At 35.7% G+C, this 24,928-nt stretch overlaps 1 protein-coding gene across 3 annotated transcripts in view; it reads left to right on the forward strand.

Moving 5' to 3' along the window:
- Window positions 1-24,928, forward strand: part of LOC103757699 (HBS1-like protein) — a 52,467-nt gene that overhangs the window by 23,433 nt on the left and 4,106 nt on the right. For all 3 annotated transcript variants that reach the window (XM_025895682.1, XM_025895683.1, XM_025895681.1), the window contains exons 2-11: window positions 3,333-3,441; window positions 11,358-11,614; window positions 12,080-12,245; window positions 14,185-14,302; window positions 16,902-17,048; window positions 17,688-17,762; window positions 18,443-18,560; window positions 18,748-18,816; window positions 21,675-21,779; window positions 23,779-23,869. In XM_025895682.1, coding sequence (XP_025751467.1) covers window positions 3,362-3,441; window positions 11,358-11,614; window positions 12,080-12,245; window positions 14,185-14,302; window positions 16,902-17,048; window positions 17,688-17,762; window positions 18,443-18,560; window positions 18,748-18,816; window positions 21,675-21,779; window positions 23,779-23,869 — 1,226 coding nt within the window. In that variant the 5' untranslated portion in view covers window positions 3,333-3,361. The remainder of the gene's footprint in view (window positions 1-3,332; window positions 3,442-11,357; window positions 11,615-12,079; window positions 12,246-14,184; window positions 14,303-16,901; window positions 17,049-17,687; window positions 17,763-18,442; window positions 18,561-18,747; window positions 18,817-21,674; window positions 21,780-23,778; window positions 23,870-24,928) is intronic.

The following is a 24,928-nucleotide window of genomic DNA, read 5'->3' on the forward strand; positions in this document are numbered from 1 at the left end:
TTTGCTTAAAATAGACTAGAAGTTTGGGGTTTTAAACATTCTGAATTGTGAGAACTATCATGCTGACAAGCCTTTTTTACATTTCTATAATTTATAAATATATCCTATGTGTTTTCATGGAAGGAAACTTTTAAAATTTTCATAATGTTAAGTTAGTGAATTGCCAGGGGTTTTATGACATATCCTCTTCAGTTAAATCTCTTGCTCTGCAATTTGACACCATGCATTTACTTGTAGGTTCCACACATATATTTACTTTTTGCAATACTAGAGTAGCGAAATGTACCAAGGAGGCACTGGGGCTTCTTTTGGAGTTTACAAAGATGTATCTGTCTTCATTTTAATTTTACGTGTACTCTTGATTTAGGTAATATATTGCCATTGAATTACTTAGGAATGTGTTTGAGAATGTCCAAATGGCAGTAGGCATGAAGAACTTTATGAAGCCCTTCTTGGCAAAAATTTAACCCATGTTTTCCTTTCCCTTCAAAGGTTAATTTTCCTCAGAGTTGCTTTTGTCCTAATCAGATTGAGATTACTGCTTCTACACTTTTTCTGGGTTTGTAGTGCACTTCACTTGCCATAGGATACCCTGCTTGTTGATTAAGAAGTGTTTTAAGAATTATATCAGCTTTGTGCATTGACTTCCTTTTAGTTCCAAGGTGCAACTTAAGGATCTGCATGCAATTTTTTAAGTGCCAAATAGCTTTTGCTTTGCCTGCTAAAACAGATAAGAATTTATCATACAGTTTTCTCCGGTTCCCTATAGATTAGATAGTAAAGTATATTCATTTCTCAGCCTCCTGTCCTTTGTAATGAAGCCCATAATTATTAATCTTTAATGGCGCCTGTAGTGCATAAAATAAAGACTTGGTCTTTATCTCAAATGTGCAGCTTGATTTTTCTGTACTTGGTTATAAAAACATTGAAATCAGAAAATTGTATTTGACACTCCTATCAGTAGTGTTGCTAATAATTCTTGCCTTGTCTTTGCATCTGTTTGAATGTCCATTATAGGATTATCTTATTATGGTTTGGTTTATCTTTATATGATCCCAGTCTGCTTCCTCATTCCACCTGTGCTTTAGTATTTAATTAATTGATTAATTATCATTGTTATCGTTACTTATAAAACTGAATAAAACACCCACCCATACTGTCAGTGTCAATGGACAATTATTTTACTTTGTCTTACTCTTTGTAACTTTAGTTTTGTATCTTCTTTTGACTAAATTCTAGTTTTAAGTTTATTTTCTGTGTCAAATACTCCATTAGTGGAATGTATTTTGTCTCCGTGTACAGTTTAACTTTGGGTCAGTAATAAACAGTCCAACATTAATTGTACAGATTGAAGCTTAATTTTGAAATCGATTAGAGAAGATGTATTTTGTAAAACTTTTGATTTTTGGATCAACAGATTACAGGTTATTTTGACATAATATGAATTGTTATTTTGGTTTCTTTCAACTGATCTCGTTTCAATTTAGTTGTGTTTTTTGTAATTATTAGTTCCTTGCAGCCAGATCTCAAACATGGTATTTTTTGAGAAATAACTGTAATTCAGCTTTCAAATGAGAAGTAAAGCTTTCATGTTTACCTGTTAACTTAAAGTGATTTGCTTGAAAATTGTTAGAATTGAAGAGGAAAAAACCATACCAAGTTGGCAACAAGAGTAATGTAATTTTTACCATGATTGAAGTGTTTAACTACTTATTAAAAAAATCCTATACGTGATCTATTTAGCAGCTTGAAGATGAAACAAAATCTTTGTGCTTAACTAGTAGTCCCTGTCCAGTGAAAATTTGATATTCTGAATATTAATATTTGTTTTTCAGTTACATAATTTGTGATTCTTATAAGTCATGCTTTGTACTGTTGCCTTTATTTCTCTTACTTTTGTTCCTTATTTACGGTGTAATTTGTATGGACCTGTTAATAAAACACATAGATTACTTCTTTCAGAGATCTGCAGGTGGCATATAAATATCAGCAGATAAGAGAAATGAGGGAGATGAAGACCAAGTCATCAGATAAATAAAAATGTCTCCTCCATCTGTAGTGTGATTGTTTTGAAAAAGTTGCACAAGATCTTTTTTTGTTTGCTGTTGTAGATGTCTGTGGGATTCTGTTTCCTTACCTGAAATCTTCAGCAGCTTTGACTGCAACTTTTTATGTAACCTGCAAACTTGTATGATTTTGTGGTTTAAAGGTGTAGCTGTCATACATAAAAATGCAGTAAAGAGTTAACCTAAATGAGTAGAACCAAATGACTCTAAACAGTTCATCCTAATATAGTATATCTAAAATATAGTATCAGGAGTAACTTGATATTCACTTGGCTCTTGAGTATCTGAACTGGTCTACTACTGGAAGAGTAGTGTCATTTTTCTAGTTTTCAGATACATCTGTAGTTGAAGCTTGTTTAAAACTTGCTTCTGAATTCAGGTTATTGTGTTGCTTTCTCATGTATGTAACATTCTTCAGACAAGGTGCAGCTGCTGTCACTCACACTGTAAAGCTGAAAGTCTTTTTCTTGAAGGAAGAAGGGATCCTAACATATTAAAGAGGGAATTGTGGAAAGAAAGGACCTAGTTTACTTCTTTTACATAAACAACTCCTCTGCAGAGTAAATATTTTTTTTTTACAGCTTGATAAGAAACTAATAGCACTGTAGTGCTATTAGTTGTGAAACTGTAGTTTCACAAAATTAAGAATGAACCTTACTGTAATTGTGTTTTCATTTACGTTATGGTAAAAGTTAATACCTTAAAGTAATTAAGTTACTTGATTCTTGTAATTATTTCTAAATAACTTTTAAATTAGCTAGCTTTGGAGTATTGCTTCTTTTCTTCAATGTAATTCAGTACAAGGCAAGTCAGTTTCTAGGTTTCAGGGAAGGCCTTGTAGCCCACACATGGCTGAGATAGACATATTTTCTGTTTTACAATAGCCTTCAGGCTTAACAATGTTAAGGCAAAAGAAAAACTATAAATAAGAATTAACCTAATCATCTAGTGAGCAGCTGCAAAGTATTTTTTCATCCTCATATTGCATGAAATGCTTCTGGCACCCTGCAGAACTGCTGTGAGTAAAGCTCTTGAATGGTGTGTCACGTGAATGCTTGGAGATAGAGATGAGATTTTCACAATGGATATAACTGTAGATAATTTTGAATAATTATTTAATATATGTAAGTAAGACACTGAAATGTGAGAGTTGATCATGAAAGACTACTGTCTTTGGTTTGGAGAGAAGTAATGTGAGTTGTTAAACTTTATAAACACCTGTTAGTTGCAACCTTAAGTTCAAACTTCCTTTTTGTCTGTTACTAGGGAAAACGAGGGATTCCGAATCAGCCAGAATGGAATCTGAAATTGTGCCAAAAATTACCAAAATGACAGTATCTGGAAAGAAACAGTCTATGGGATTTGAAGTTCCATGGTAAGCCAAGCCCTCATACATCAAGGTACATCAGTAGCTCTTCTTTCAGACTGATGCACCTGTAGCAAGTTTTCTTCTTTCTTTTTTTTCTATTTTTCACAGCAGTTTTAGTGTCACTCTCCAGAACTAACCATCTCAGCTTCTTGTTTGACTCAGAATTACTTTCAGAAGATGGTACCTCACGTTTTGAGTTTAACAAATCCTTTCACTATGAATAGTGCATAGAGATATCAGGTAGTCAGATTATTTAAACATCCGCTTCATAGAATACTGAACTTTCTTGGGGCTCGTTTATTTTAAATTTAGTTCTCTAAGTGGAATTATGAAATCAATAAATCTTAACTGTAATTGCTTGTTCTTCAAAGGAAGTAGTACATTTAAGAATAGTTAATGGGGAAAACAATCACTTTTGGCTAAACTTTGCCTTCCTCTGCAGCTTTTATTAACTTTAACAGGTGTCCAGGGTACAACTGTTGTGGCGATCAGTCCTACTTATGCTATAGCTAAATTAGAGTGGTTGAACAGTAGTTCTAATTTTGTCCTGAGTTGGAACTGTTGGGGAGGATGTCTCATGAGAGCATGAAAACAGACATCTGGATCTACAACAGTAGCCAGCAGTGAACAGTTAAAGAAATATATAAGGACATGGCATGTTTGTTGGGAATACAGTTCATGAAATATCATCACGTGGAACATTCTGTGGCTCCCCACAATTTTTATTTATTTTTTGGTTTAGTCTGTTTCTAGTAAGAATGGTTAATGTATTTTTCTTACTTTGGTGTCATTATTCTGTTTTTGAACCCAGTCTTACAATAACCACCTAATTTCTGGCAAGAAATTCTGTAGTTCCTCCTGGGGTCAAAAAATTCTCAACTGTGTTAACATCCCAACCTCATCCCACAGGGTTTGTATTTCTGATCTGGAAAGCATTTTTGAGAGTAAGAGGGTAGCATGGTTTTTATTTTACAGTATCTTGTAAATGTTTGATAACTTGAGTGGAAAGCAAGCAGTTTCATCTACTTAAACACATTTAATGTCAGGTGTGAAAATGATGTCATTATTCCCTTTATGCTGCTAAATGTCATTGGTAAAAGACATCACTTTCATTCAGCTCCTTAGAAGGAATAAACTCCAAATGAAAAATTTCTGAGACTTTCAAAATCTTTCTATACTGTTTGAAATTTGCAGTATATTAAAGAGAGCATATTTTTTTCCCCTTGCTGTCTACTAATTAGTGCTCTGGGTTTGACAACTGGTCTTCATAATGAGATTCCTATTAATGTCATGACACCTTCATCTCTTGTGTTCTTACTGAACTTCTTAGAAGTTGGAGTTTTTCATGGGGACTTTAGTAAATTAATTTGAATAGAAGTTTATAAAAAGAAAGGAATATTAAGTGAATGAAAAAGATCTTTCAATTAGTGTTAAGTAGTGGTGATTGATTATTTTTTTTTTAGCTATAATAATGACTATTTAAAATGTTCATTTATAAAAAACAGCAAATATAGACTTTTGTATCTCTGATACTTATTAAGCACCTGTGCATGCTCTACAGGGAAAGGGGAGGTAAGAAGAATGCTTCTTAATCTGTAGACTCAAGTAATTCATGGATAGGCTAGTGTTGACTTGATCTCTGAGGAAAGTTGGTTGGCTCCAACATGGTTCTCAGCCATTCTGCTTCTCTTCAGGGACCCTAAAGTAGTTTGTATCGTAATTGCTTCCAGTTTAGTAGCATACTATTTTTTGTGACAGAGAAGAATTAAGCCTTCAGGACCTGTGGGTAAATCCTTTAGATAAATCCTTAATATTGCTGTTGTGAGGCCCCCACCTGGAGTATTGCATCCAGCTCTGGCGTTTTCAGCACAGGAAAGACATGGAGCTGTTGGAGTGGGCCCAGAAGAGGGCCACCAAGATGATTAGAGGGATGGAGCACCTCTCCTATCGAGACAGACTGAGAGAGATGGGTTTGTTCAGCCTGTAGAAGAGAAGGTTTCGGGGTGACGCTGCAGCCTTCCAGTATCTAAAGGGGGTCTAAAAGATGGGGACAGACTTCAGGAGGGCCTGTTGTGATAGGACAAGGGGGAATGTTTTTAAACTGAAGGAGGATCGGTTTAGATTAGATACAAGGAAGTTTTTTACAATGAAGGTGTTAAAGCGCTGGAACAGGTTGCCCAAAGAGGTGGTGGATGTCTCACCCTGGAAACATTCAAAGTCAGACTGGACCAGACTCTGAGCAACTTGATCTAGTTGAAAATGTCTCTGTTCATTGCAGGGGGCTTGGACTAGATGACCTTTAAAGGCCCCTTCCAAACCAAACTATTTTGTCATTCTATGATTGTGAAGATGTTTTTTAATTCACCTCACTTATTCAGTGGTACTGCTGAAATACTAATCAAACCCAAACCTTTTTGCTGTAGGAATGGGATATACATTAACCATTTAGCCTTAAGTGGGAGGAATAGGTAAGGAGTGAAATGATTTGTAAAAGAGCATGAGATTTGGAGCATGGCCAATAAATGAATGTGGAAGAAGGCACATTTTAAATAGTAAAGTTACCTGCATGTCTAAAGACCCCTTCTTCAAGGAGCCTGTGATGACCTCCTTTTTAATTTGTCCTACAGGCCACTGTGGAGGCTCTGCCAAGGCATTAGAACCTTGACGTTGCATGCATCTGTTTTTAAACTTGAAAAGCAAAGCAAAACATGAACCCCCACCTCAATTCAATGAGTTTCAGAGTTGGATTTTTTTCTTCTGCAGTTATCTTCTGGATTATTGGCAGCATAAGGACAACCTGTCAGGGAACAGAATGAATCTCTGCTTATTAACACCTAAGAACGTTTTGACTCCTCTCACACCTTTTTTATGTTACTGTTTCATTGATAAATTTACTGCAGAGTGTTTAAAATAATGCAGATTTTTAAGTACATGGTTTATATCACTGACCAAAAGCACGGGTATAAATTACTCATAGCAGTTTGGATTCTAAAACATCTCTCACTGTGCCCCCTACTTTCATCTCAGATATTTTTATGGTGCTGGTGCAGACACCATTAGAAGGTGATTGTATAGTATGTATAAACTAGGGTTTTTTTGTCACCTTCTATGGAATCTTAAAGGTATTTTATGGACCATGCTTTTAAAACCAATGGCCTTGCATTAGAGGGAGTAACCATTATTTATCTATTCAGTCTTTATGATTCAGTCTTGTTATGAAATATATGACCTTACAATAATAAATGAATCTTACTTTAAATGGGTGGATTATTAGAAGTCATGAATTGCTTTGAGCATTGATTGCCTTTGTTGCTTGGTATTCTTAGTGAGGATGTCTACAAAAAATGGAGTTAGCTGACAAACTGATGCTCTAGCAAAACTATTTACTGGGCTTTTTCTTCCTGTTAAGTTAGGAAGGAAGCCAGGAAAAGTCGTGACCAAAAAAGGGTGACTGTTTTAACTAACCTGACCAATATTTTGTAATTAATAATTTTGAAAGGGGAAATAAATATAGAGATTTCTGTAATGACTGTAAGTACTCCGAAAGAGTCGGTTGTGTAAAAATAAATCACCAAGCATCCAGACTAAAAGATTGAAAATAATGTTTAAAAGCAAAATTCTGAAGAGTTAATCTTCAGCAAATAAACTTTCAGGTTCTTCTTTGAAGAATCTCTCATTTGTGTGAATGTCTTCTAGCATGTCTTATAATAACATAGGTTGTATTATTTAATTTTCCTCAGACAACAGTGATGTACTCATAACATTGTACTCAGTTTACTCCTATGGTCCTGTTGGCAAAACAGCATAGGAAGTTTCTGGCCTGGTGGTTTTAATTTTGATGAAAAGTTGGTCTTTGCCAGGCTTTTGTATGTCTGCTGATTTCCAAAAGAGGTGTGGTAATCTCTTTTGACATTTGTGCCTGAATTGCTGGTGGTCAGGCTTTCTTGAGTACATGACCTTAGTGCACATACAAGGTTCATAATCTGTCCTTTCAAAGAAGTTGAGTTGCATAATCAGTGGCTCCACGTTATCAGCTAGCTGTGGTGTGGCAGACAGGAACAGATGTTGGCAAACTGGGACTGCTTTTGATAGTTCCATCAAGTTCTCAAACAAAGATGCAAGCAATTGGTTAGGAAATGGTCTTCCTCCAGTATAAATTTTTCTTGATATGGTAGTTCATTATGTCTCAGACCAAGTTGGAACTTAGCTGCCTGTAGTAGTGACACACTAGGTTCTGTCTTCTGACAAAAATTTTCAATTCAATAATTTTGAAAAAACTCAGGTGAAAAGGCTTGCTGAAAAGCATTTTCAGTGTAATTCATTTTTTTCCCACTTACTGTCAGAGATAAAGCTCCTTAACATTTTTCTGAGCTGTTATCAAGTTTTCAGTAAACTGCTCATCTGGTTGCCATGCGGCATAACTAACTGTCAGGGTCCCACTGTTGCATTTCTCTTCATGTACTTCCATGAGACTGGAATTGTACATTTCATCTGCCCACCTACCTATTTAGCTACCTAGCAATAAACTTGCTCTCCCTTTCCCTGATACCAGTCATCAAAAAAGCTGAATTATCTTGTTAGAGGTGCTCTGTAAGTATCTGTTCATTCTGATGTTTACTCTCTGAAATGGCAAGTCTTGGTTTATCATGGCACAAGTTGTTTGCAGGTTTCCAAAACATGATAATATCTGAAATCTGTAAAACTAAATGGAGCAGTATACTGACTTCAAATACTGCACCCTTGAAAAAATACTAGGGCCTAATGATGGCTGGAGTCACGTTGCGCTCATTATTTTGTTTGTATCTAGCACTTTTTCTTTGCACCACCCAAAATGAAAGCTATTTGGCAGCCTTAAGCAGTGGTAGTTGCAATAAAAGCTACTTAGAAGTGAGAGAGTACTGTCTGTATGATGATTTTTTCAGGTGCTGTAATTAGTTTGAATTCTGCCACTCAAAATCCATCCTCTTTTTGGGAATGCTTAGTGACATAGACTTTATCCTGCAAGAAGATCTTAGCATGTGGGATTAGACAGAGTCATTACCTAGCTTAACAAAATAAAATTTAGAAGCTTACAAATAACCTGTGTCTGAAAATACATTCTTGTCTTTTAATAGGCTGATGTGACAGTCTTTGAATATATTTTGGAAAGCTATAGAAAAACATGAGAGATATGTTTTGGGGTCACATTACTTACAGTTTCATCTAAGTAACTGCCTTTTAAATTTTTTTCACTTTCGAAAATTTGGTTTGGGAAGAAATGCAGACATTGAAAAGGAGAGAAAATTATTGCCAACTGTGAAGGCTGCTTTGATGTGATTTCTTATGCAAATACTTTTCTCCAGAACTTCAAATATTGGACTTTCAAGGAAGAAAACTTGATAGCAATGTAAAATACTGTATTTGCATTACACTGTGACCTTTGCATATTGGCACTAGTCCTAGTACTTCAGTGTGAACATGCTAGATGTTATGCTGAGACTGAACTGAAGTTTGCCTGAAAAAAGGGAAGAAGATGGAAGAGAGTCTTAACCTTGATGAAAGTCGTCTAATGCAAATGAATTGTAAATATATGAGGCTCTCTTAAATGATTCAAACAAAAATGATTTGGTGTACTTTACATCACTCAGATGATTTTAAATACCTTCTTAAAGTATATAGAAAACTTTGTTACCACAATTCTCTGCACAATTACCCTCTATCAACTTGATTAGTTTCAGTCAATTTTTATGAAGTAAAATTTCCATGAAGAGTCATTGGAGAAAATAATTGTTTTGCCATTCCAAGTAGATTTTCAGCTAGAACTTAATCTACTATATAAGGACTCTTTAAAAAATAGAGCCTTCTGTTCAGCCTTATAGAAATGCACTTAAATTTTCCAGTAAAAGAAAGCATAAATAATTGTAGTGAGTTTTTTTTCTGTGGAATAATTCCTGTATAATTAGCTTTCTTCATAGCCACATCTAAAGCAATGATGACCAACTAGTTTTTTGGTTTAGAGAATCAAGAATAACCTTTTATGAAGGTTATTCAGCTTGTCAAGATGCAGTGTTACCAACTGGAGCTATACTTGGTGATACAGAACAGCCAGCTTTGTAGTGCAAATTCTAGAATGTCATGCTTGTATGACCTAAGGCAGTAGTTTGATATAAACTTGTCCTTCTCCTCTAAGTAGTTTAGAATATTTTGATAGGGTAAGTTCTTTTGAATAAACCTTATGAATTGTCTATCCATTATGCAGAAGCACAGGTACCATCAGTACCCCTGCAACCAGCATGGCTGGTGCAAACCAGGCTGTTTGCTTAGCTAATTTGAAAAGCATGCCTCTGTATCCAGCCTTGAGACAAGACCCTGACCTTGGGTTTTGGAACTATAGCCAAAAAAATGAAAAAGGTGTCAAAATCAATCAGTCTGCTGTAGTACTGATAACATAGGCGGGTTCTGAAACTGGGGGAAAAAGGAAGACCCATAAAATGTCCCATGTTACTTAGTGCTATAGTGAGAAGCCAAGTTTGCATTTGATCTGAACATTAACAATGTTTAGATCAAACTCTGGAACAGCTTTGTTCAGTAGACTAACATACTTAGATTGTATTGTTCCATGACATAAATATAATGGAAAGGGACAAATACAATGCAAATACTCCTACACAGGCAGAAACTGAGAAGCAATGTCAAATAAAAGCAGAGATGTCACAATGTGGAATTCTAAAGTACCAAACAAAATTTGGCTTACAGAAGTTGAAAAGATTAAAACTGGGAAGTTAATTGTGGTGTGTAAACGGAAAGCAGAGAGCAAAAATTTCACTGTGGATGTGGAAATACTTGAGTCTGAACATGAACCCGTTCGGAGAAAGCAACCTGCAGCATGATGGTACTGAACTGGAAGGGATTTCCAGTTTTCCAGGGGAAGAAGCCTCTTCCCCTTGGATAAAGTTTTAAAAACAGTATTTTATAGGGATTTTCATTATACTTTAATAATCAATGGTTTGTATAATAAAGTTTGCTGTGATATAATGTTGGCACACCTGTAATAACTGCTTCTGTTCCTGTCATATTGCTTACAGTAATGCCTCATCCTGGAGCTGTCAGGCAGTAAGAAAGCTTTTGCTCTCTGGAAGATGTTTCTTAGTGTTTGTTTTTAGTGGTCATCTTTGCCATAACAGGTGAAGAATAATATTGTATATTCTCAGAAATCTTATGTAAGTTAGGAAAATATGCTAATTTACAAAATGGAGAGAAAAAGAGTGTAAGAAAATAATATATTTAGGATTATTTACTGTTAAGATTAGTATGGGGATCTGTGGGAGAACAGGGTGTTAGAAAAAAAAGGGAGTTGGAAAATCCAAATCTTAGTCCTAGATCCCTTTTATGCTTTATGCGTAGAACAAATTTTCTCAGTATTGATAAGTCTTAACTTGCCTGTTATGGTTCTGTATAATCACTGCATCTTAAATTTCAGCTCACATATGTTTAATATCAATTCTTTATGCTGTATTGCTGTTCTCACAGTAGAACATCACTATGTTCAGCTGCAGTAATTGTAGTGTACGTGGAAGCTGTTTTAGTATCTGTGCTTCAAACTTGATTTGGGCTCTTAGATCAGAGACAACCAGCTCTCTCTTCTACACAATTGTCTTTTCCCTTCCTGTTAAAGGAAGAGGCTATGGGAAGCTTTTGTTTATCTGTTTCATGTCAAGATTACTTCTTATCTTGCTTTTGTAAGCAGTGCTTTTCAGACAAGATGTCCAGAGCTGGTATCTGTGCAGTTTGTATCCAGCTGCTTATCACTTCCACTTTAATGGGCTTATCACATACTCTTTGTCTGGGGTTTACACGATAGTGAAGGGAAAACTCAAGTTCTCTCCTATATTTCTATGTCTTCTTTATCATTTGCATTCCTTGTGTTTTCTTTTTTTCCCTAGTGCGATTGCTGAAGAAAACGGCCATACTAACACACCTCAGAAGGGACTGTTACCTGAAGATGCCGATGTAGCTTCTGGGGTACTTGAGGCTGTCTCAAAATCTACTCTTTCATCCCAAGCAGTGCATGTTTCAGAAGAGCAGAATACGGTGCCTACTCCAGCAAAAAAGTCAAGCAAGGCAAAACCACAAATAGATGTGAAGGCAGAGTTGGAGAAAAGACAAGGAGGAAAGCAACTGCTTAATTTGGTGGTAATAGGTAAATCTGTTAAATTATATTTTTGGCAAACATAAAGTTTAAAAAATGTGTTGGTTGAATCTGGATGTGATACAGAAGCAAAACTCTTCTCTCTCTAGGGAAGGGAAATCTCATACTGTTTTCAGTTACATCTCATACATCTTTTCAGTTATTCTTTGGAGGGAGTACATTCAGATGTCTTTGACTAGGTCAGTGAGGTTGACTTAGGTTCCTTTTGACCATACAGAACGTTGGTTTCATTGTTGCATCGTGTTCCTTTTAGTAGGAATTTGGAGATGCTCTATGGCTGCCATGCTAGCTGACTAGTAATAAACTGTCTCTCTGTGTCTCTGTCTTACAGAATTATAAAGTTCTATGGGTTGCACAAGCATTATTAGTGCATGTGTTGTTCATATATTTCTTCTTGTGCTATACCTAAATTGCATAAATAAATAAAATTGATATAATATTTATTTCCCTCCATAGGACATGTTGATGCAGGTAAAAGTACTTTAATGGGTCATTTGCTCTACCTTTTGGGAAATGTGAACAAAAGAACTATGCACAAATATGAACAGGAATCTAAGAAGGCTGGTAAAGCTTCGTTTGCCTATGCGTGGGTCTTGGATGAAACGGGTGAAGAGAGAGAAAGGTAGAAATATATTTTAATGGAAATTAAAATATAAAACCTTTTTTCCCTGAAAGAACAGCATTTGTTAGAAAATATTAATCTAATAAACTGAGCATTGAAATGTCAGTTCATGACATGTGACTTACATTACTTTGAAAATAAAATCTACAAATTAAATTAACAATTTTATTTACGTTCTTTATAAACTGCCTTTATTAATCTGAAATAAGAAATTTTAGATTACATTTTTTCATATCGAAGAAGTGTGTAATGGGGAAGCAGTGAAGCAATTTAAAAAAAAATCCATGTGTAAGTTCTTTTAAGGACACTGTATGGCAAGCTAGATATGATATTCTGCATTCACAAAGTAATAAAAAAAGGCATTTTCATATGTGTTTATGTTTTCGCAATCACTTGTCACCCATGGTTTAACAGCATATAAGCTCTTCTGGTTGGAAAGATAACCTTTACAACGTAAACTGATGCTGAAGAACATGGAATAAGGCAGTCCCTATCAAGTGTGTAGCTGTTGTTTTCAAAGGCATATACACTTTTGCAGTGTCCCTGTATACAGTTAAACTTGCCTATGAGAGTCCTTTCTTTCACTTGCAAAGCACACATACAAACCTGAGGGGGGTGTGTGTGTGTTGGTGCAGGTGCAGATGTGAGGGAGGGGTGGCAATCCCAAAGTGACCAAAACCAAATTTTAGAAGTAGTTTTCTGTCAGTAAAGCCTGTTGATATTATAGTGGTAGTGTTGTCATGACATTAAAGTCTAAAGTTGTAATAGGGGAAAAGTCTTCTTAATCCCTGTAGATGTATATGGGTGTAAGCCAAACAAACTTTGAAGATGAATTCCTTTCACAGAACTGTAATAGAATAATTAAACACTATATTAAGTCTGTTATTTTATTAATACAAGCTACCTTTGATAGGATGTAATTAATATGAGAAACCAGAAATAGAGACAAGTGTTTTTTGCCTGCAAAGAGTAAAATGTTAATACAAAGTAAAGTTGGGAGGATAATTGTCATGAGCCTCAGAAGTGATATCTCTTGGTCTGTGATTTTTTTATTTAGTATCTTAACAGTTGTGCATTTAGGTACCAGATTTCTCTTCAGAAGAAAAATTGTAGTTATTAAGGAAAAAGTTTTCTGAATTGGTATTTTTGATTGATTCTGTTTTCTCTACTTGAAGTTTTGTATTTTTAAAGAGAAGCTTTCTGGAGTCATGTGTAAATGTTGGGGTTTTGGAAGGCTTATTTTGTTGTTGGAATGTTTTGGTCATTTGAAGTAGCGTACTAAAAGTGTCTGCTATTGTAAGAATTTTTGTCCCTTGAAAGTGCCTGTCTGTCTTGATCATCTTTAAAGGGAGATGCAGGTGACTAACCCAGATACAGATGTGTACGATAGGTGGTTGCATTTGATCAGATGAATCCTGTCCTATGTGCCACGCAGAACATATTGTGGTTAGTGAGATGTGGAGCTGAGTCAAAGTGTGTTGTGATCCCTTCTCGGTAATTAGTAGTTCTGCATGTGGATCTCTGCAAACGTATAACTGTATTCCTGTAGTTCCATACCACCTATTTTTTTTTAAACTTGGCTGTGTTTCTCTTACTCTGATACCTTTTTCTGAAGAGCCAAGTTTTAAAAGTAGAATTAGTAATGATTTAAATATGCAGTACAGTTTTCGTGTTCTTGCTGTGCTTGTTGGTACGCAGTCTATGGGCGCATGGGGTTAGTACTGTGAATTCTGGATACTTTTCCTCATGACTGGAGTTACTGAAAGGCAGATCTAGAAGTCTGCTCTTCCAAGAAGCAGGTATCTCTATTTTTGCGTGCAGGCTAAATCCATGAAAGCTATGAAGTGTATAATTTCATGTGTTTTAATAGCTTGGTTTATATCTCTGTGAAGCTTTCAAAGCAGTTTTAATGGTGCGTTGCATGTATGCTTTGTTTAAGGGGAGTTACAATGGATGTGGGTATGACCAAATTCGAGACAAAGACTAAAGTAATTACACTGATGGATGCTCCAGGCCACAAAGACTTCATTCCAAATATGATCACAGGAGCTGCACAGGTAGAAATGGTCTAAAATGCTTTTTCCAATATCAGTATTATTTGTGACTTTTTCTTAAATTGGTTTTCTTCTTTTAAAATCTAAGATGAAATAGAATAATTGATGATGCTAGCATGTCTTTGAGGTTTTAATGAGTTTTCTAAACTTAAAAAAGAATGTGTTTTTTAAACACTAAAGGTAGTTCCTTTTTTTTGTATGTTAACATTTGGGAGTAATTTGAATACTAAGTTGCAGTTTGATAAAATCACAGTTGAGCTTTGAAAGCTATTTACATGTGGTATATGTCTACTCAACGAAGTTCTGTGAAAGGGGTCTTGTAGGTAAAGATTTCAAGTAGTTTTGAGCTTAAAGAAAAAAGATTTGGAGAGACCAAACAGAACACATTCTTCTGTTTAATAGCGTGTTCTATATGGGATGAGAAAACAAGTTTATACAGGATGCGTCTGTCTTGTCAGGAGGACATTTGCAGAGACTACATGCCACTTGCTTTAGGAACAGTAGGTGAAGTCAAAAGTATTGGCCACTACTCATTGCATTCGATATGGCACTTACCCTTCTCATATAGGTTAGTTATTTAATTTGTGGAAATAATAAATCAGAGGTGGGGGAAAAATAACATGGTTACATGGCATAAAATGTGTGAGACTTTTTTCCACTTAAAGGCACCCTTTTTAAATAGTAAAATTGATTCTCCAAAGTAGAACCTTAATCAAATATTCTTTTTTTTTCCAAAACTAAGCTACTGTGTATAGATTTTTGGTCTGCATGTGTCATAACAGTCTGAAATATGAGTTTTATCATAAGATCTTGTTTGAATACTTGGATGAGTACTGTTAGTATGATTTTACAGATAAAGAACTACAGTGTAGGGGGAGCCTGGTGTGCCCCAAGTTCTGCTTTAAGCAGAGCCTGGGTAAGAATTCATACCTTATGACCCAGTGGTTAGGCTGCAGAATAGTCAGAAGTTTGCAAATTATGATGTAGTTGTTACACAGTCATCTATATGTTGTAGCAATTTTATGAGTTTTAAAATTAGAAGTGGATCTTTAGTTTCAGAGCAGTGGAGAATGTCAACTGAGACATGCTAATTTCTTTACAATTGTAATTTAAACTGGTGTGTCTTTTGGGGTAAAAGTAATACAGGCAGAAGTATTAAAAGAAGACTTGCAGATCTACCAGCAGTTGTATCAGTTCAGCAGAAGATGGATCTGACCAAATAAAGCTTCTGTCTCTCTGTTCCCTCAGCTATCAGGATGGGGAGGGGCTGGTCTATTCTGAAGCCTATTAAGGAATTACTGAAACTTTGCAACTTTCCGTTGCCTGTTAGAGTAGGCTCAGTGCTGAAGCAATGTCTGGAAATGGCTTTAATGCCTTTTTATTGTGGAGAATGCTGTTAGAAGGTGAATCCCCAGCTGCTGTTATGCAGAATTCAAATCAACCTTATCAGGGCCAGGATCTGGCCTTTGATACACATTTATGTAAATCCTGAGGTACCTTTTTTATTATTTATAATTTAGAAAACGCAGGATGTCTTTTTTTTTGAGGGTGAAGTTCACTACAATGCACTTCTGAGGCTGAAAGCTGTAGGGAAATTCATCAGTCATCCTTTTCCCATTCTCATACTTGTGCGGTCTCTGAACGAGCTGTGGGATTACATGCCTAGGACAAGGCGAGGGGAGTTCAGAGTCAGGGCTCTGTTCCTTTTCCTGGCATCCTGAAGCATAAACATGTAAGGAAAGGGAGAAAGTACCACTTTTTCTTCTCTCTTTCCGTTATGTCCATCTCTTCAGTCCTGTGGAATTGTTTTATACCTGCCTTTTGGCAGCAGTACCTTTATTATTTGTGTTTGTTGCCATCATTTGGTACATGATGATGGTCTAACAGACAGTTACTTACCAAAGCAGGAAAAGTAGAAGAAATATTAACAGCATTTAAGGCTAACAGCAAGATCTGTGGTTTTTTCCCAGAGTTTACATGCTGACTTTTGTGCAGTGCTATAGACTATTTGCTTTTAATGCTGTGGCAGAGAGTTTGTCTAGGTGATAAGATAGACTACTTTCTCTTTTCCACCTTGTGTTTTTGGCATGCTTCAGTGTGTTGAGTGTACTGTGAAGCATTCACATCCAGCATACAGACTATAACTATATAACTGGTTGTCCCAGTTATATAGTGAGGTGATTTATCTGTAATTTTTGCAGCTTCTCACTACATAGGTGTCCAGATTGAGGCAGGGCGAACTGAGTATTGTGCTTATACCCTTGCTAAAGCTTCTGAGCATAGGCTGCTTTTGTTTAGTTGAGATCTGTGCAGCACATCCATGGTAGGTGGGACAGGTTCCCAAAACCAAGAGTTGGCTTGTGTTTAACCAGGAGGTGCTGGTTTATGACATGAGATGACATAATGCCATAGTATCTCATCAAAGTGGATGTGATACAAATAGGACTGAGCAGTTTCAATTACATTTGGAGCACGTCAGGATTCCTCCTCTGTAAAATATATTTTGCCTGAAATGATGCTGATATATGTATGTATTCACCCAGATTATTTCCACCTCTTAACCACTTTTGATTGGTTTTTGTTTTTTTTCCTTTTAATCTAGGCTGATGTGGCAATTTTGGTTGTGGATGCTAGCAGAGGAGAGTTTGAAGCAGGGTTTGAGACAGGTGGACAAACTCGAGAACATGGATTATTAGTGCGCTCTCTTGGAGTGACGCAACTAGCTGTTGCAGTCAATAAAATGGACCAGGTACATGCTTAATTTCCTCATCTAAGTGAAGGCCTTCTGTCTAGATTTGTGAATACTAAGTTTAAGGATCAGTATTGTGAAACTAATACTAAAGTATCGTTTCTTTGCTTTCCAGCTCTGTCTCTTGTGTTTAGACCTCACAGTACTATTCTTTTTATTTATGGGTGTATTTTCAAAATACACAGAATGATAGTTTTGGTGCTAAAATGAGCAGGGGTCCTTTTGCACTTGTGGAAATCTCAAGTAAGCAGTTAACCCAGTGGTATCTGAGAGAGCATGTTGGTGGTTATTCAGGTCAAGACCCCAATAGTTTTACTTAAACCTGTAAGGTGTGTTAAATACTACTATTTATATTTTAGGTTACTACTGTGTTGAATATATCTTGCTGAATCTGAATTTTGTGTAAACTTTAAAAAAAAAAGTTGCTGTTCAAACTAAAGTTAAGGTGATGCGTTGTTTGCTATCAGTAATTGTTAATGTGTATGCTCTTATATATTCAAGTATGAATGCACCTGGAAATCTCATATTTATAAATGCACACCTGTTTCTACTACAGAATTGATGACATGCACCTGTATGTTCAAGTCATGGTTAAAAAATCTATTTTATTATTGTACCATAATCTGTTCTTTATTTTAGGTCAATTGGCAACAGGAAAGATTTCAGGAGATTACGAGTAAGCTTGGCCAATTTCTTAAGCAAGCTGGCTTTAAGGTAATGTAAATTTGTGAGGCCTTTATTGCTTTGTTCAAGCATTTGGGTGAGATGAGTTTTTCCTCCAGTCAGGTTATTTTGTGTCACTTACCTGCTACTACTGTCTACACATAGTATAGCAGATTCCTTTTCTTGCTGATAGAGCATACATTGAGCCCTGGATAAGGTTAGTCAGCTATTTAATACTCTGTATCATCATCTTTGTTTGTTGAATCTTTTGGGCACTCACCTCATTTGTATTTTCTTGGGATTGTTGTCTAGAAGCAGAAGAGAGCAAGAATTGTCTGTGTTAACGTTCAGGATTATATGAATGACAGTAGAAAGTTTTATTCTAGAGCAATTGTGGCTTTTCTGCAATACCAATGGAGAATGCAGCAATTAAAACCAAAGTTTTACCTGTCAGATAGGAAAATGGAGTTTGTTACCTGAACTCAGTTTCTAGTTGTTAGTGTTGCTATCATTATGTTTAAATATCTCCAACTATTTGGAGCATTGTGATCAGGCACGATGGAAACAGAAATGAAATCCACTGAGCAACCTGCCTTCTCCAGGGAAAATATGGATGTGGCAACTGTTCTCTTAAAGTTTAGATGTGTAATATTGAAAAAATGCACCTCTTGCTTCTCCTACAAGATCCTGTTATTAATGTATGCTTAACACTGGTTTGTTTTCTTGATTAGGAATCAGATGTAGCTTATATCCCAACAAGTGGCCTTGGTGGTGAAAATCTAGTCACGAGGGGTCAGTCAAGTGACCTCACACAGTGGTATAAAGGAAAGTGTTTGTTAGAGCAAATTGGTGAGTGCAATTTTCCTCATTTAAAAACTAAAATATCTTAGTTCTGTGTATGTCAAAGCTTTTATTTTGGGGAAAATGTGGGACAAAGTCATTGGAATGCACCATAGTTGATTTATCTCTAACTGAAAAGTTGTTGAGATAGTTGTTGAATACAGAAATTCTAAAAATCTTATCAATTTATTTGCAGATTCTTTCAGGCCACCACAGAGATCAGTGGATAAACCATTTAGGTTATGTGTTGCTGATGTTTTTAAAGGTTGGTTGTTTCTATAATATTTTCACAATAATTTCACCAATGTTTAACACAAGTGTTGCAAAATGCTGTCAAAATAAGGCCTAAACCAAGAACTTTATGTGTGTCAGTAGTATTGGACCTGAATAGTAAGCTTTCTATTCCTTATCAAATTTTAAATAGCACTGCTGAAGGTGAAACACACTGTAAAAGAAACTGAGGAAGATAATCTGCATGACCAGTTAATTGTCTGTATAATGAGTTTATGGTTCTGTGAGACAGAATGTGGGACCTTCTTTTTCCCAAATTGATTGTGCTTACCTAAATCAGTGTTCTCAAACTTTTTATGAGTGTGGCTTTGGGCTCTTTTACCTTCCAGTCCTAGATTTTAAACAAGTTTGTCTTGTACCTTTTATTTTCATTGTCATAGCTGCGAACAATGGTACATTCCTTAATTTTGGTATAAAAATTGGGGTAGGTGAGGTAGAAGAAAATGACGGTAGTGGTGAGATTGTTATAAGCAGCCAAGGCTTAATGAAAGGCAGTTAGCTGTTCCCTAGCATTAATAGAGACAGGGACAGCAAGTAACTATCATCAGTACTTATTTTGATATTCTGTAAAAACAGACTGCCTTGAGCCCATAAGGTTTTCATGGTAAATTTGATATTTTTTTTTTCATTTAGTCATTTAGATTTAAAGGTAATTTACAAGAAGTAAGATTTGTGGACACATCCCATATAAAACATTCTGTAGGTCCCTTGAGGAATGTTGCAAACTAAATGACGGCATGATTTGAAATGTTGTAAATATTTGTAATCAAATATCATTACTGAAGTTCATATATTAAGAAATTTTGGTTTATCTATAGGGTGTTTATAGGGGAAGTACAAAAAAATCAGATGAAAATTCTGTTTGTAATTGGAAATACTAGGTTTGTGCAATTTTCATGTGTACCTTTGCGAAAACACTGGGTATTATACATACCTTTGGTTAACTGATTGAAGGTACTGAAACCATAATGTTAAATATTGAAAACTTGCATGGGAATTTACCCTAGTGTGTTACCACTGGTTTTTGTCATCTGTGTCATCACTGTATTTATTTTTTCTTTTTTAATTTGTGACTTATGGGAAAGCCGTTAGGATTATTGACTGAGATCTTTCAAATTATTATCATAGCTTTTCTGTTGCAATAATAGTTTTTGTGTTGAGCCTAAGTTTCACAAAATGGACTATATTGACTAGATCTGCCTTGCTTAAGTATGCAAAAAAATAATGGCTTTGAAAGGGACTAAATTTACATATATGAGGTTTATTACTAAATGCAGCATTTTAGGTGGTTTTATGGCTATTTTTTCTTACCTTATGATCTCAAAACTTAATTAACTTGGATGGCACCAGAGGAAGTAGCTGCAGATACAAGTACATGAAGCAATAGTTGTTCTCAGCTTTATTCCAGTACCTGTGCATGCTCAGGAGGAGCTGTCCATAGAAGTGTGTAAAAAGTGCGAGTGCTGAGTGTACTCTTAGGTAGTTTGGAAAACCCCTCTCTTTATATTAGAAGGAACTTGATACTTTGCAGGAAGCAATCAGCATAGGAGGGGGTGAAGCTTCAAAGACTACATTGGTTTGCCATGCCAGAGCTGGTGATGATGTGAAGAAAAGATGAATCATTCTTGATTGTGCTTGGGAGTGGTTGAGAGCCTGGAACCGGTTCATATTTCTCATTGCCTGCAAGTGCTTGCAAAAGCAGCTTTAGGTTCTTTTGTGTACCATATTGAGGTGGTATTTGTACCGTGACTTGGGTATTCCTTTTCTAGCAAGTATCTGCTTCTCCAGTTTTCTGTTTGCTTGGAATCTGATGTCATCTGTTAATTGACTGTGTTCATCTCATTTGCTGGAACAAATAGAGTAAAATTAGCATGCAGGCATACTGGTAACATTTTTCTAGTTAGGTAGATGGAAGCATTCATCAATATTGGTGATGAACACAAAAGAGCAAGTTGGTAATAAGTGACCTCAATATTTGAGGTCAACTTGCTCTTTGAATTCAACTTTAAATCCAGCTTTGTGAGACACAAAATACTAAGATGCATGCTTATCACTGAATTGTGATGTTCAGCAAAAGATGTATTTGATGTTTGTATGGATACTGAAAATGTCATTGTAGAATCAGTTGAGAGGATTCCTTTTTAAACACACCTGGAAACACATGCTAAGAAGATGTGGCATTTCTTAAGGTATATGTACATAAATGTGCATGTGTAGGATATCTGTGGAAAATAATTGACATGTCATTCAAATGATGAACAGTGTTAGGACATTCAAGAAGAAAAACTTTGCAGATCTTTTATTCAGAAGTACTTAACTCATCCCCAGTAATAATAGTTTCTCATATTAAATAGAACTGGATCAATCTTTGACTTTTCCAGGAGTAAAAGTAATATGCAGACAGAGCATGTAGGATTCTGACTCAATTAAAAAGTAAATGGCATAGGAATTTGCACTCGTGTGCATGACAATTATGAGAGGTCTGTTGTATGCTTTTTATCTAATTATAGTGAGAAAATGCTGAATTAAATAATACTGCTAGAAATTAAAGGGCTTAATCTAATACTGAAAAAAACTAAAAAATATTTCTTCATGTACCTATATTTGTTTAAAGAAGGATATTTCTTCCTTAGTTCTGAAAAATATAAGATCTAGAGGTTTTGAATTTAATGTTTAATTTTCATTATGATGCTCAACTGACTGACTTGCAAGTACTGAACACTCTACTGGGAGGGGAAAAAAAATCTTCATTGCACTGCTGAAAGACTTACTTGTGGGGGGAAATTGACCAAATTATGAAGTTTTTTGAAATTGTTGCTGTGCTTATTACAGACCAAGGGTCAGGATTTTGTGTGACTGGTAAAATAGAAGCAGGCTATATTCAAGTTGGAGAACGACTTCTGGCAATGCCTCCCAATGAAACTTGCACTGCAAAAGGTACAGTCTTCAGAAGCATGTTTACTTTCAGGTCAATGCTGGGCTAGAAGCAGTTACTGAAATGGTAACAGACTGTCAAACTGATACTAACTGTCAAACATAAATTGTGAAAGCATAAAACGAATTTCTTTAGATGTGACTGTGTCTGTATAAATATGTCTATGAAGAGTATGTGAAATCTTGCATGCTTTTTTTTACCATACCAGATAATCCAAATGCAATAACCTTGTAACTTTTGACATTGCTTTATGAAGACTGTAAAAATATCTGAGTTCCAGCAATGTCTATAAAAATATGCAGTACAGGAATCATTTGTATTCAGCTTTACTGTGAAGTGTTACTGCTGTTAGGAAGTGTGAAGATATTGAACAACCTTTAGAAATTAATCTTATAAAGTGGATATGAAAAAGCTGGAGAATTAAGTAGTCTCTCCTGTTTGGTGTTCCTAGGATTTGTCACTGATCCTTTCATAATATCAAACTTTCAGGATATAATTGCCCTGAGCAACTAGAAAAGAGAAGAAAATTGGATTTAAATTTCAATGCATTTAATTTCTGAAAAGAGGAGTAGCTAGGCATTAAATGCTTGTCTATTTCCTGATGAAGCTTGCTGTCTTTGTACTGCAGAGTTGTTTGTTTCATATGCAAACAGAAAGATAAAATTATGATTTTCCTACATTAACCAATGAATAAAAGATTGAGTCCTCAATCTAAATGAAAAGGTTTCTATATCTAAGTATTTAGCCTGAATTCAGCAATGTACTGGTTTGACTGTCCCATTCTCTTCCCAAACCACCTTGTTCAATGCTAGTTTGAGAAGCTTTTCAGTGTGCCAGCTTATACTGTTCTATACATATTGTTCACATGCACAGGAATGTTACAATAATATGGGTGAATATGGGTATCACACCACTGTAGTCACTCCTCTGTTTTGTGAGTGGAGGAAGTAGCATGGAAAAAGGTGTATTTTGTCTGACTGTCACTAGTGGTACAATTATGGGGTTTTTTTGTACTGCCTCTCATATCACTGAAATGCAAGTGAAGATTGGGGATATTAGTTCATTAAACACGTATTATTTACATTTAATGTAAAGAAGAAATAATTTATCACACAGTGTTTACTAAAGGTAGTGTGCACATTAGGAATCAAGTTTTTAATTTCAAGAGGCTGAATTTCACTTATTCTGTGAGAATGACATATATGTGAAATAATTATCAATAGTGCCTAAAAAATGGTACTTAACATGCTTATAGCTGAATGATGCTTTCTGGCATATTTTTGGCAAGTGGTTTTGGGAACAGATTTGCAAATCAATGGATACAATCTGTAGCAAAATAGAACTAGATCCTATAAATATATTCAGTATTTCTAAAAAACAGTTTTTTCCTTTCTGTCTTGGTGTCTACGAGAAACCTTGGAATGTTAAATCAGAGTGAATTAGTCTCATCTACCAGCCAGGTTGTCTTTTAAAGAAATTAAAATACACCAAAATCAGAATAAAAATTACTTTTAAAGATGCTTTCTAATGGACATGGTGTCGTGAATGAAAGGCTTCAGTTACACTTTTTTATGAAAGAGTCAGCAAACCCACGTAAGGTAAATGAAAGTTGACATAGTACCATTAAAGTATACGAAAGATGCGGTCTAGGGTGTGCATGTGCCTCAAAGGATAGGTGGGGCAGATATGGAGATATTAGTACTACAGCATTTTCAGGATTGCGTCATCTGTGCTGATAACAAGTGCCAGATCCCCTCCTCTGGCTTAAATAAGGCCATGTTATGGTGCAGGGTGGGGTGAGAGAGAATAGTGAATCCTCACCGAGGGGGGGGGGAAAGCTTCCTCAGTCTTCTCAGTTAAAAAGCTTTTACTCTCAACCCATTCATACTGAAAACTGATGAGTAATGGTTGATGAAGCACAAAGGGCCCAAACAGAGCTGTTTGTTTGTAGGTCAGAACCTAGGTACTTCACTTTGAGGTTCTGTTCTTACTCATTTCCAGGAATCACACTGCATGATGAACCAGTTGATTGGGCTGCAGCAGGAGATCACGTTAGTCTCACTTTGACCGGCATGGATATCATCAAAATCAAGTGAGCAGAACTGGGTTTCAGTCTAAGTAACGGTTTGTTTTTAATGAAAAGCTATATAACTACTACACTTGACTATTGGCGGTTTACTTGAAGAATGATGTGGCTACCAGGATATTTAAAACCAAAATGATGCATATCACCTGGCTTGCATGCACAAACGTTGGAAACATCTGCTGCATGTGCAACGGCAACCTCAGAAGCATACTGTTAGTTTTCATACTTTGCCTGGTGCTGACACTGAGAACCCTCAGAGCCTTTTTCCTTTAGACTAGTCCTTGGACATTTTAATTGCTAAATTAAGTAAACCCTTGTTGCTAAATAGAACAAAAGATTTTTGAAGAACTTAACAAATAACAAATCTTTCTAACAAAACACATCCAAACAACTTCCATTTTGTACCAATAAGTAAATCTGGACAAATGGAATTGATGGAAACTCTTTATTCAACACAGTTAGCTGCTCGTAAGATTTGTTTCCCTAAATGTTTTGCTGACCCTACTTTTGGAGAGGGTGGTCTGATAGTGAGACACAACAAATCTCTTTGTGTCTATTCCAGTCCATAGGTCTCATGTTAAGCATTAGCCTCAAGCTTTTAGGTAAGTGTCAGTCGTTGTTTGGTCCAGAAAATCAGACCCATAATTTCTTCAGCTTTTTTACATTCCAGTTGGACTTCAGACAGCAAATTTTCAAGCTAATCTTTGAAAACTTCCTTGCATTGATAGTTTTTCAAATTTATGTTCTGCTTTTAAGGGAGAAGTACAGGTTTTTCTGTATTGCCATTTCCGAAAGGAGTGTGATTTTTTGTGGTAAATGGGAGGGGAAGAAGTCTTGCTCTACTTGTTGAATGAAGGCTTGAGTCAATTTGCTACCTTGATGTCATTCATCTTTTGGAGATATGTTAGATTTGTCAAGAAAAGTTATGAATTTTTAAGTCCTCTTGACATTGATAAAATTTGATGACATCTATGTTTAGTCATGATGTTTGTTCTCTTTGGTCATGTTTTCCTGTGTGGGATTAATTTTATTTTCATTTTAGATGGCTAAAACTAGCCCCTCTGA

The sequence above is a fragment of the Manacus vitellinus genome, unplaced genomic scaffold, assembly GCF_001715985.3.
Source record: "Manacus vitellinus isolate BGI_N305 unplaced genomic scaffold, ASM171598v3 scaffold_4_pilon, whole genome shotgun sequence".
Taxonomy (NCBI): Eukaryota; Metazoa; Chordata; class Aves; order Passeriformes; family Pipridae; genus Manacus; species Manacus vitellinus.